The sequence below is a fragment of the Thalia democratica genome, unplaced genomic scaffold (genome assembly GCF_965202585.1).
Source record: "Thalia democratica unplaced genomic scaffold, ktThaDemo2.hap1.1 HAP1_SCAFFOLD_223, whole genome shotgun sequence".
In the NCBI taxonomy this organism is placed as follows: domain Eukaryota; kingdom Metazoa; phylum Chordata; class Thaliacea; order Salpida; family Salpidae; genus Thalia; species Thalia democratica.
The window spans coordinates 47,172-61,379 of NW_028139342.1; the positions used below are offsets into that span (position 1 = coordinate 47,172).

At 26.4% G+C, this 14,208-nt stretch overlaps 1 protein-coding gene and 1 pseudogene across 1 annotated transcript; both read left to right on the forward strand.

Moving 5' to 3' along the window:
• Positions 1-786: 786 nt before the first annotated feature.
• On the forward strand, positions 787-2,449 carry LOC145845967 (sodium-independent sulfate anion transporter pseudogene; annotated as a pseudogene).
• A 1,198-nt stretch (positions 2,450-3,647) lies between these two features.
• Positions 3,648-12,374, forward strand: LOC145845963 (uncharacterized). Its single transcript, XM_082952930.1, has 4 exons — positions 3,648-3,743; positions 5,645-5,766; positions 9,195-9,457; positions 12,205-12,374. The coding sequence occupies exons 1-4, from the start codon at positions 3,648-3,650 to the stop codon at positions 12,372-12,374; spliced, it is 651 nt and encodes a 216-aa protein (XP_082809056.1).
• Positions 12,375-14,208: the final 1,834 nt, after the last annotated feature.

Below are 14,208 nucleotides of genomic sequence, written 5' to 3' on the forward strand. Positions count from 1 at the left end.
GGGAACCACTCATTTCCAACCCGCGATCAATTCCCACCTGTACAATTCCCACCTGCACAATTCCCACCTTATCAAATCCGAAAACTAATTACTGAACAAGGGTAAGGGTTTGGGGTAACAGTAATAAATAAAAGTAAATTAATAACTAAAGATAAAAATGTATATGAAGAAAATGAGTGAGAATTGTGTGCAGGTGGGAATCGATTGTAGATAGGAATTGTTAGTATACCCATTTAAGTATTTCAACTTTTACCTTTTAGCAATTTATTATGGTTTTATTGATTTTAATGTTTTTTTTATAACTAAACTCTAGATTTTTTTTTTACTAAGATCTTTTTTTAATTTCAGATGAGGTAATCCTGCTTTTAACAATTTCAAACTGCTTAATAAAAATTTATTTAATTTTAATTTTCGTTTATTTCCAATATAGCTAAGCTAATTTTTACTTATAATAAACCACACTATATTTTCGAAATCATTTAGCATCTATTCAAAATTATTTCAATTGTCTTTTAATTGACTTCAAGTATTTTGATAACAGATGCCAAAATTTTAGTAAATGTACATTGAAAATTATTAAATGGTATCAATACCTGAAAATCTGCTTTTGTTTCCTAAGTCTGATCAAATTTCAAAAGAAGAAAAATCATCAGTGTTTAACAAAAGCTGTTTTAAAAATCAAATACAAAATTTTATACCGTGCTCAAAATGGCTACCAAAATACAAGCTAAAATTATTACAGTGTGACTTTATAGCTGGATTAGCAGTTGGGCTTACAGTGATACCACAAGCTCTTGCTTATGCTCAAATTGCTGGACTTCCTATACAGTATGGACTTTATAGTTCTTTTATGGGAAGCTTTGTTTATGCAATTTTCGGCACAAGCAAAGACATTACTCTTGGCCCAACTGCAATTATGTCTTTATTAGTACACACATATGGTGGTCATGATCCTATACAAGCTGTACTTTTGACACTCTTAGGTGGCTGCATTCAAGCTGGTATGGGATTATTTAGACTTGGTTTTATAATGAGGTATATATCAGCTCCTGTTGTTAGTGGTTTTACCTCAGCAGCTGCATTTACTATAGGACTTGGTCAGTTAAAACATATTTTTGGAGTAAAAACAACTTCATCTAGTTTTTTTCCTGCTCTTTTTGAAACTTTAAAACAGATAAGTAATTTAAATCCTTGGGATTTAGTCATGGGTTTGACATGTATTATTGTTTTGATGTTACTAAAGTTTATGGGTATTAAAAATTCTAAAACTATCAATGAATGCGTAAATGAAAATACAAAGAAAATAGTTAAGTTGTCTCGAAACTTTGTATGGCTAGTTTGCTTGAGTAGAAATGCAATCGTTGTTATATCTGCTGGTTTAATAGGGTATGCTATACACAGTATAGATGATAAAAATTGCAAACATTTAGACTGTTTGACATTAACAGGTAATATTACTAAAGGTATACCTTCATTTAAAGCTCCAGATTTGCATGAAAAAATAGGCAATGAAACCCTAAATGGCAAGGATTTGATAAAGAAAATAGGTAGTGGACTTTTAATTGTTCCATTAATGGGAATTTTAGAAAGTCTTGCAATTGGAAAAGCTTTTGCACGAAAAAACAGATATGAGATTGATGTCAACCAGGAAATGATAGCTATTGGGTTTTCTAACATAATGAGCTGTTTTGTTTCTTCTTTTTCAATTACTGGTAGTTTTTCTCGTACAGCTATTAATTCTCAAAGTGGTGTCAAAACACCTGCTGGGGGAATAATAACTGGATGTATTGTGCTATTTAGTCTAGCATTATTGACTCCACTCATATACTACATTCCGAAATCAGCATTAGCTTCAGTTATAATAAGTGCAGTTGTTTTCATGATTGATTTTGAAACTCCAAAACTTTTATGGAAAACAAATAAAATTGATTTATTACCTTGGGCAGCAACTTTTTTTGTTTGTTTTTACCAAATACCAATTGGAATTCTTGCAGGAGTTGGAGTTTCCTTGGTTATTATTCTTTATCCTTTGACCTTTCCTCCTATAACTTATAACTTTTATACCATCCCTATATTGCAAGAAAATTATGAAAATTTAAAAGTAATGGTTGTAAGCTGCCCAAATGTACTATATACTTCATCAGAAAGCTTACAAAACACCATTAAAGAAAATTTACCTAACAACTATGTCAGAACGGTAGCCTTGGATTTGAGTAAATTTGCTAAATGGGATTACACAGGTTTAATTACACTTACTGAACTTGCTGAAACTTTAAAAAACCAGGAAATTGGTTTGTCTATTATAAGTGAGTCTGAAAGTTTTAAGTTGGCTTTATCTGTTTTAATAACAAATTCTTCAATAAATTTTTTTGATTCCATTAATGATATTTTAAAAGAAATAAATTGAAATAATGTTTCATTTCAAAATTGAGCAATAATTTTAAAATTAGTTGATTCAGCAATCATAGATTAAAACTTGAATATATAATGTTGATGTTTTACTTAAATTGAGAATATTTATTTTTTTAAAGAATGTACTGTAAGCATATTTGTGTACCACATGTTGCCACTCAATTAGGCTAGTTACAATTATTTATAAATCTCAGACTACATTGAGGCTCTCTATAGAAATCTGATAAGAATATTATTCATGCTTAAATCTGAACCTAGTTTTTATTTTTATGGTAATGACTTTGAGTCTCTCTTCACTTAATTTGTTTGTTCTTTTCTTGATTAAACAGTTTTTAATATTTTTTATCAGTATAAAGGTTAAGTGTCAGTAACATTTTAAAAAATAAGCTACTTATGAAATTTTTTTTGATTTAATTACTTACAAAGTTAGATTGACTATAGCTACTTTAGTATTTTTTTTTTATAATAGAAAGTTATTGTAATTGACTATGGCTTAAAATTTTTTACATATATAAAATTTAGGTCAGTTAAATTTTACAATTTTCAAAAAAAAATCATAAGATGTTTAAACAACAACATATATATATTTTTTTTAATTCTAATAATTTTGTCTTACAAAGTATTTTTAACTATATATTAAGAATACATTAATCTTACTTTTACAATCTTTGTTGTGTAAAAACTTCTTTTTTTTAACTTATACTTTTAAGGATTTTAATATAGTGAAAAGTTTTGATAATTAGATTGCTGAATTTTAACAGTTTTTGTTTTTAAAAGGAGAAATTTAACTCAAACTACAAAACTTAAAAAATGCTTTATGTAACTTGCGAATTGTTTTATGAAGACTATTATTTTGTTAAAAGTATATTTCGCCTATAAACATTAACTTTTTTTTTTGTGTAGTTTCAGAATAAAAATTAAGGTTATTTGATATTTTAACATAATATATGTTGATTTAGTTATGTATTTTGTTTAATTAAACGAAATATATTTTCTAAATTTACTTTTTTTTGTAATAATTTTATTTATTTTGAATTTTTTTTTTCTTAGCTCACCAGCTTTAATTTAGTTCATTGGTGCTTTTGTATTGCTAGTAAATAGAAAAAAGTGCATTATTTTATCATAGTCTGTGATTGAAATTTAAAATTAAGATGATTTTGATTTTCCTGATCTGATGCAGCTTGCTATTTTCATTATCATATTTAGGTTTTAGAATTAAGTCGAGATTGTTAAAAATGGATTCAGATGGAGAGATGTATGATGAAAATGTAGATTGTGATTTGGATATGGCGCAAAAAAACTGGAGTAGAATTTCTAATGGAATAAATAAAGTTAGTTTAATCATTATATTTTAATTTTTTAACTAATGATGTTATATAGTGTAAAAAGTTTAAGAATACAAGCTTTTTAGTGAATTAAGACTTAAATGTAGTGTTCTATATTGTCCAAATTCAGGGTCAGACTAAAACTTGATTTGCAAGATTTGGTTTTATCTTGTTCCGGTTGGACCTGATTTTAGATTAAAGATCCGTATCTGGCAAAGCTATATTCCAAAACAAGTTTTGCGGGATACAGATCTTAAATCCAAGTTTCAGTCCGACGGTAACCACACAGGACCATTTATTCAAATCAAGATCCAGCCGGACCTGAGTTCAAATCTGATTTTCAGATTAAAATCTGGTTAGATCTAAGTAAGCTATTGCCAAATTTGACAGGTTCTGGCAATTGGATATGGTAGAACACTAATTAAAAGTAATAACTTTATTGTTATTAACTTTCTTACTAAAGTTATTAATAGTTTTAAAAGTTCTTGTTACTAATAAACTAAAGAAACATTAGAGAATGTCATCTATGATAGGCTTAGGTTAAAAATAAAATAGTTCAACTCTAAGATGTTATTGTGGCCCAAGAGGGGTTTATTTTTTTTTTAAAGTTGATAGTGTTTTGTAGAGATATTTTTTTTTAAACATATGTTTTTTACTGTTAATAAAGTTTAACATAAATTTTGACATATAAGGAATCTAAGTGGATGAGTTCAATAGCTTTAGTAAGGAAAGTGCAAATCAAAATAACTAAAACAACTACTATATTTAAAATGTTTATCCTCCTTAAGTTTTTAAATAATGTTCTTCAAATTCTTACAGTTAGTTAATATTTCTACAAAACATGATTTTTTATATTTTAAAAATAAAACTTAATTTTTTTATACTTATATTTTGAATTTTTATTTCTTGATCTTAAAAAAAAATCCAGCACTTTAAGTTTTTAGAACTGTTTTATGAATATATTATAAAAAAAATCTAGCAAAAGTTTTAAAATTGTAGGTAGGTTTTTGTATAACTTTGAATTTTTAGAAAATTGACAATAATAAAGTTTTAGTCCATACACTAGTATAAATTTTTTATACAAAAATCACTGTACCTCAGTATTTAGTTTAAGTTTATATTCTATATAACTGATTTTTAGTTTATATCCGTACATTCATATAAAAGCAAATGCTTAATTTTTCTTAATGCCTTGACCCTTATTTTACAAAGCAACAAATTACATTGTCACAAAACCCCTTATGGCCATAATGTGATAATAATAACAAAAACATCTTCCATGATGGCTTTGGTCTTTTAACTTAATAGTTAGGTATGTCCAAAGTTTACTACCTTGATAAGCTAGTAATTTATGACCATTACTGCTTTTATATTTTGATAAGAAAAAAATTGTTTTTGAGGACCTTGTTAAATGGTTATGTATTTTAGTTATATTTTTAAAGTAACACTTTAGATTTACTGGTAAAAAATTATGTACAAATTTGAACATAAAAACTCCTAACTTTTTTTTGTTATTTTCAAACTTCTTTTAGCTAATAACTAGTTTCAGATTTTTTTGCTTTATTTTAAAAAGATGGACAGAAATGTGTATTTAAGTGTTGTAAATACATTTTTGGTATCATTATATGTACTTACTTTATTATAACAAAGTTTGAATATAACATTAATTTAGTTTTGTACTAAGTTTAAGAAAATTAAAATAAAATACCAATAACAATTTATAATTCTCTAATGATAAAAGAAATTACTCAATTTCTTGTTCGAAACCTAAATATATACACATAGTTTTTGCAGCTAATTATATTTAAGCAAAATATCATTTACTTTTTATGAAAGAGTGAACAGATAAAAGTTTTTGTATTGAAAACTTTGTTTGTCAAGTTTTTATTGTTGAGTTTTTCTCACAGGAGTCATACAGTGATGGAATACAGCAAGGTCAAAAGCAAACATTGCAAGATGGATTTGATGAAGGCTTTAAACTTGGGTTTGCAACTAATGTGCTATTGTATAAAGTTAAAGGAGTTTTAAAGTAAGTTTATTAATTTTTTTTAGATGTGTAGAAGTTTAATACAATAAATTTAAGAAAAAATCAATAGCTTTTAGTTTGTTGAATTATTACTCCATATTTAGAATTTTCTTTTTGTATATAAATATTTATTTTGTGCATCTTATATAAAATTGTATTTTATAAAAACCTGGATGATTTTGTTACCATCACAGACTGTTGAAAAAAATTTAAAATACGTTTAATAGAAAATTAGTTTTTAATAAATCCCATATTAAATCAAAAAAATACAAACAAATGTATTTAAAATTAATCATAAGTAGTCTATTAGCATACTGCTGCAAAGTTTTAAAATTTGCCCTGCTCTTAAATCTATTATGTGTTTATTAGATGCTTACTAATTGCTGATCTTTTTTGGTCATTTATACTGCTCAGTGTCTTGGTATTTGAACATCTATAAAATTTTTACACATCTTATTATATGCGCTTTATTTCTTAAATTGATGCCTGGTTTGTCAAATACAGTAACAAGTGTTTTAACAAGCAAGGTTATTTTTCTTTTCAGAAAAACTTTTTTTGTAAAAGTTAGTCACTCTGTTAACAACAGAATCTGTGTATCGCTGCATACTAAAAATTTGCATTACTTTAGTAATATTATTAATGAGTATATGCTAGGATATAATGAGAAAATATATACTAGATAAAATTGATTAAAAATTTGAAAAAAAAGAAAAGGTTTTGTTTGTTTTTATTGTATTTATAATAAATTAACTAAGTATCAATTGTTAGTAACAACTAGAGTTATGTTAACAAGTGTTGGCCTGGTTTTAGTGTATTTTGCTTTAAAAAAGTTTAAATTAAATCCAAACAAAAAACCAATCTTTAAAAGCAGTACGTCAGTAAATATCCAGAAATCACAAACATTTTTTATTAGGAGCTATGCACATTATCTAAAACAAGCTTACCACACACACTCAGGCTAGTTTAAACTATTTAGAAATATGAAAAAAAACTTTCTGACTCAATCTTCGATGAAGTTTTTTTTTTGTAAAACTTATGCTAGTTATGATATATTTTTATTTGTTGATCACGTTTAAAGCTTTAATGTTTTTTCTTTTAACAATCATGATTTTTTTTCCTGATACAATTTTTTTTGTTATTATTATCACATTTTAGATATTGACTAATAGTATTTTTTTCAATTATGACTCTAACTCTTTTTGTTAATTTTATTGTAAACTCAGCTACTTTAATGTAAAAAGTTGTAACCCTGTTATCATTTGAAACTTTGATTTAAGTTATTCCAATAGTTTTAACAGCTACACTAGCCACAAAACACAGTATTATGTCACATATGCAAGTTTTGACTCAAATTGATGAAAATTACAGCACTTATTTTTAAGTAACACTTGTAACAATTAGGTAGTTTTTTTTTATAATCATAGATTTTTTTTTCAATAACTTCTCAGCATCTCAAAGCAGTTAGACCACAGAAATTTAACTTATAATAAGCATTTTTTTATGCGTTAAACAGTAAAAGGGTATCCAACAGGAAAAAGGTAAAAACTTATAGGTTTGGATATAACTTAAAGTGCTCTTTTATCTTATAACAATAATCATCAATTAACCTGCTAATAGATCAACCAAAATGTATGCCCTTTATTAAGTTTAGTAGACTTATTTATTAATATAACTTGAGGCCATAAGAGTTCCAACAATTTTTTTACAAAAATTAACATAGGCTCTCATATAAAAGCTTTAAATATAGATAACAAGTCAGTTTTTACAGAATCCAAAAATTTTATTTAACTTGTTTTCATTTTTGTAAAAAGTTTTCGACTGCAATTTTTTCATTGTAAATTTTCTCGGAAGTTTAAAAGTTTACTAAATATCTATCTTCTCCTTCATTTTTTGTGCTAGAGACCTCAAATTTTCAGAAAATATTCTTTATATAGTTTAAAAGACATTGAATGTTTAAATTTCAAAAATATTTAAAAAAAATTATATTAAAAAAATAGTTTTGTTTTTTAATCTTAATTTTTTTAAATAAAATTCCCCGATTGAAAATATTTAGATATTAGTAATGGACTTACTGTGAAAAATTTAAGACGATCAATTAAAAAAATGAAGGAGAAGATAAAATTTTAATGAAATAGTCTTTTTTTGCGAATTTGTTTTGCTCCTTCTAAAATAGGGCTGGGCAACGTTTTTTAATCAACGGGCCTGATCCAAAAAAAATTTAATCTTTTGCGGGCCGGAGCATTTCGAGCTAGTGATTTACCGGATCCAGTATCCGGATTAATCCGAATAAAGACTTTTTAGATTCGAATCTGACTGGATACTAATTATAAGTTGAGATCCGTATCCGGCTGGATTCTAATTTAGATAAAAGTTTTGGATAATTTAATTGATACAGTTAATCGCTTTTTTAAATCCGTAAAATTTTCAAAATTTCTTAAGTCTGAGAACTTTAGATGTAGATTGATAGATATCAGATGTCTAAATAATGTCTACATAATAAAATTGACATTGTAATTGACAAAGGTACGTATATAAAATATCGTACTTAAAAAACACTTTGCTTGGGGTTATTCAACAAAAATTCTAACTAAATTAGAACAACACAAAGTATTAGGACAAATTGGTGTAATTATTAGTACACATAAATTTTAAAAGTATTTTTTTACCATGTTTTTAGCATTAAATTCTTAGAGTTTTGTTTTGTAAAAATATTATACAAATTTTTATAAAAATTGACCCTTTGCAAGCTTGTCACTTCTCTCGCGGGCCGATAATTTTCATTTGGGGGCCAGATCCTATTAAAGTTTAAAAAACGGTCGGGGACCGGTCATTTTCACTTTGCGGGCTGTATCCGGCCCGCGGGCCGTACGTTGCCCACCCCTATTCTAAAAGAACGCTATTAGCTTACTTACTTTGATCGCTTATATCTCGAAAGTTACTTTGAATTTTGTTAAGCAGTTGGTAATGTGTGATAGCTAAGATGAAAGTCTGCAAAATACTTACTAACTACTGAATAAGCAAAATATGTTAAGTTTGTAAAGCGATATTATAAACAGCTTACAACATTAAAATAAATCTAAATTGAAGAAAATATTGTAAAAAAATATTACACGACACATAAGTAGAATACAAAATAAGGAGGAGAAATGAATCTCATCTAAAGGTATAAAAAATATTTTATTATATGTTTTGCACTTATATACAAGAATAAGTCAGGCTCAGTAGTTACGGTAGAAAATACTTAAACCATTTTTTAGGTCTGATAAGTTAATCTAAAAAAGTGATGAATAATAAACCCTATAGTATGTTTTTTGTTATGATAAAAAGATTCTAGCAGTTATGTTCAGATTTTAAGATTTATCTTGACTAAGTTTATGATAAAGTTGATTAACTTTTTACACACGTTTTCAAGTTAAGTTAAATTTTTACAGTGCAATTTTGGAATATCATAGTTTATATGATAGTAGCAACATTGGAGATGAAAACGCTAACGAAGCTCACATGTTATTGGATAGAGCAAATGATATTGAAAGTTTATTGTTAGCTGACGGCTTAAGTAAACTCAATATCCAAAATTTAGACAACACTTCTTGTGGAAATTGTTCTTGTGGTAAAAAAAGTTCCGGAAATAACTTTGTTCCAATGAATGTGAGTAATGAGCAACTAAATGGTAGTATTACAATGAGTAATCTTGGTAAGTTTTTTTTTTGTTATACAGTATGCAGGTCTATAATAACTCTTTTTTGTCGTATTTATAGCACCTTTTTGCAGCAGTTATTGTAATATTTACAGGTAAATTTCTTTTCAAAATATAAATAATTCAACTCTAACAAAAACTTATCTGGTTTTGAAAATGACAGTCAAAACTTATAGCATTACAGTTATAATTTGTTCAAAAAAGTACTTTTTATTAGCTAACTACCTAGAAATATTATATTGGTTTGTTTTATTTGCTGCTGCATTGCAAATAGTTATATAAGATCTTCAAAGTTATAGGAGTCTTATGTTTAAAACTTGTTTTTTGATATAGCTACTGAAGAGTTGATATGTTCAGGATTGCCACGGATCAGGCAAAGTCTTTTATTTTTGGAAAAAGTCAGACTAAGTCAGTTCTTTAAGTTAAAATGGCAAATTTTTAGAATTTGTTAGTTTTAATTTACTAAGTTACTTAATTTTCAATACCTTCAAATGGTATAAAACTAACAAAAAATCCTTTAAAGTCAAACTAAAATTGCAAAATTTTCCTAGAAATTTACTTACAAAATCATTAAATTCCAAAGCCTTCAATGGTTGAATTAATTTAAAAAATCCTTTATAAAGTCAGACTAAAGTTGCAAAGTTTCATTTTGAACATAGAAGCTACTCAATAGAAAGTTTGTAGCTAAGAATTATTAGTCTAAATAAAAAAGAAACCTGAAAGAAAGTTATTACTTTGGTGCTAAAATATGTACTGAATAAGAAGTGCGTACTAAAATGCCTACTTGTCAAAATATGTGTACTCAAAGTACTTATAAAAGTATGCGTACTAAGAATGCGTAATTAACTGTAAGTGCGTACTTAAAACGGGTGGTGTCACTTTTGCACGAGGGTCACTTTTGCACGAGGGGACACTTTTGCATGAGGGGACACTTTTGCACGGTCGTCACTTTTTCACGCGTGGTCATTTTTGTACGAGGAGACACTTTTGCACTGCGATACTTCTTCACTATGACAATTTTTTACGGCAGCATTGTTGCACAACAATAACTTTGCACAACGTCATATTTTAAAGATGAATTTTTTACACAGCAACATTTTTCACGATGACTTTTTCGCACGGAACATCAGTTTTGTATGCATGCCAATTAAAAGTTTTTTAGCTAGTACCAAGTCTGTAACATAAAAAGACGCTGAAAACTAAAGTTTTTTAACATAGTTATATTAGAGGCAAAAATAAAAGATTTAAAATTTTAAACAGTAAAAGTTAGAAACAAACAAACAAAAAGATAAATTAAATTTATTTATAAAAGACTCATACCAGGGACAAAAAACTCAATTTATTTAAAACTAAGATTAAAAAAATACTTTAAGTGTAAGTACATTGTTCTAGTTTATTTTGAATTTTAGTATGTTAATTAACTATTAATGTTTAGGGAATATAAGGTTGTTAAAAAAATAAGATGATCAACTATATTTATGTAAATTATATGTTGAAAGATTCTGCCAAAGCTACTTGTCAAAGAATTTTTTATGTTATTTGAAGGGTTGTATTTGCTACCTTTTTTGTGTATTGGTATAACAAATGAAATTTTCCATTGTTTTTGCCAGAGAACAATTAAAGATTGGTAATATATGTAAAATTGTTTTCGTTATGCAATACTGAAAAAGCAAGTGCTATCTTAAGCTTAGATTTTTTTTCTAAATTCTCACGCTAAATTAAAAATGAATAAATAAAATAAACATCAAGTAAAATCTCAAATATCCTTACACTTCATAAACTAACTAAATCTTTTTTTTTTAATATAACAATTGTTTAAAATTGAAATAAATTTAAAGTATTTGTTAAACAACTATATAATGCTAATTTTAACACCAAGAGAATATAAGTAAAAAATAGTACTTAAGACTCGTATTTTAAAGCCTTAATAAATTAAGTTTATCTTTCTGTTTAAAAATTAGAAAATCTGTATTCATCTAGTTAATTTAAATTTAGGTTATTAATATGAATTATTGTATTGTTGTACTTTATTATATTGTTCTACGCATAACTTCATATAAAAACTTTACATCAAAATTTAATTAGAAAACTACCACACTTTACTCATTCGGAACAACTTGCATTGTTAAATAAAAGTTTGTCTAACTAAAAGTTAGAAGCGTGCAAAAGTTAAGCTCCGTTCAAAATTGACTGATTGTTTAAAACTTTCGCAGTTTATAAGTATATCCATGAAAACATAACGCTGTGCAAAAACGACGCTTTGCAAAAATGTCGACATGAAAATGTAACGTCGTGCAAAAGTTTTGACGTGTAAAAATGTTTCCGTGCAAAAATGAGCCTGCGTGCAAATGTGATGACATGCAAAAGTGTCTCCTCGTGCAAAAGTGACGCCAAGCAAAATTGTCCCTTCGTGCAAAAGTGACCCTCCGTGCAAAAGTGACGCCGTGCAAAAGTGTCTCCTCGTGCAAAAGTTACGCTCGTGCAAAAGTGACCCGTTTCCACTTAAAACACATACCTAAGAGGAAGGTAGAAGTCAGGCTAAAGTTACAAAATTTTGCGTGGCAACCCTGTATGTTTCAAATAAAGTTTTAGTATTTAAGTTTGGTAATCTTAATTTCTGAAAAAAGTCTGTTTTATCTTTTGATTCATTACGACTTAAATACTTGAGTTGTATTTATTCTTCTATTTAGTGTCTTTTTTTTAGTTGTTTTTAACTTTTGTTCAAAAACTGTTTATTTTTTAAGGAGTCAGCTTTGATGAAAATCAAGCTACAAACATGCAAGCTCCAGTTGATCCGATCTCAATAGAAAACAAAATTGCATCATCCGAACAAGTTAAGTTTTTGCTTGAAAGATGTAGCAAGCTGTTTTTAAGTTTAGGATGGACCAATGTTATGAAAGAGCTTATGTCCTAGTATTTATTTTAGAAGAAAAGTCATAGAGACCTTGGTGAGTTATACTACACAGAAAGTAATACTTAACTATTTAAAATATATTTAATTAAAACCATAGCTGGATTTTCACTGAATAACTAATTTTTTAGTTGTTATCACTGTGGATAAATTATAAACTTTTGGAATTACAGCAAAAAAATTGTTAACAAAAAGTTTTATGTTTTATAAATGAAAAATTACAGTAATCTTCCAGTACGCTTTTTTGAGTTAATAAACTTTATGTTCAAAATTTTATTTAGTTTTAACTTTAAAACTAAAACAAAAACAGCTTTTAAGATCTCTAAAGCTTTTTTAAGTATAATTATTCATCTTTACTAAAAATAATCGATAAATAAAAAGAAAGTTTACAAACAATGAACAATGTTCATTGAAAATTTTTCTTATATATAACGAAAAAACTAACAGTTCTATTAACATTTACACACATAATTATTAAAACATGAATAAAAAAAAGCCAACAAAGTTTTATTCAATTAAAATAACGAAAACTGCAATTTGAATTCACTTAAAATAGATGCTCTTGAAACATTTATGTAATCTTAGCTTGTTGTTTAGGTCTAGCAGACAATTTTTATTGTTAGTAATTTCTATTTCAAAGTTCGAAAATTTTTAAAATCATAATTTTCTAAAATCGTATTTAATAATTAATTTCCCTTCTAGAATGACAAACGTTGCCATACAAGATAGATTACAAAATAATACAGTTTGAATAAAAATTGAAAATTCAACCATTCAATAGTTTTGATATGTTTAATAAAAATAATATTTATTGTAAATGTTTATTTTTTGTGCAAGGGAATTTTTCTATCATCTGTGTAAACATCTGTTATTTTTTGCATGATTATGTTTGGTACAATGTATAAAATTTTAAACTAGGAATTCTTAAGTACAGACTTTTGTGCTGTTTTCAAAGTACATTAAGTACTCAAGCGGAAGATTACTGTAATTACAAAATATTAAAATATAATACATAAATTTTTTAAACACCTTTTCTTTATTTGCTTAGAATAGTTTTCATAGTGCTAGATTAAATTATGACTGTATATTTATAAAGTTAATTCATATTAAGTACAATTTAATTTAAGAGAGTAAACTTATTTATATACTAACTTAGTTACTTTTATGTAAAAATTATTTAAAGACGCATGTTTTCGATGTTTTTTTCTTTTTAAACAATCTGTTTTTACATTTAATGTTTCAATTAACACTGTGAAATACTAAAAATTAAATCTTTGTTTAAAATTCATTTAGTAGATATATTTGAAAGCATATATAATATAAAATTTTTAATTACGCTCCAAGGCTAAACTTCCAACACAAATATTTGCTTAGCATAGCATTTAGCAGTGAGCAAAACAATTTAAATCAAACAATAGTTTTTAATGATTATTTAGAATAAGTTTAACTTTTTATTTATTTAAAAAAATTATAGATCATTGCAAACTGAAGAAATTAAACATTATTTGAGCCGAGATCATGAACTTACTACTTTTCTTAAAATATGTTGTTCCAGAACGATTTAACAGTATATACTTATAGTGAATTAATTGTATAATTTAAACCTTAAACAATTTTTTTTTAAACTTTTTAAATATTATAAAGGATAAAAGTAATTTTTGAGTTTTATAGTGCTTTAAAAAGTTTATTTAACATTGCTGCAAATAAATATACTTAGTATAGATTTAGTTAGCAAGTTGAGATTTATCAATTTAAATATATATTAAGTTAAAACTAAACTTTATTACTAATAACTAGAGCAGTGGTCGGCACGCTACTTCGAATCCGTGAATCCTAA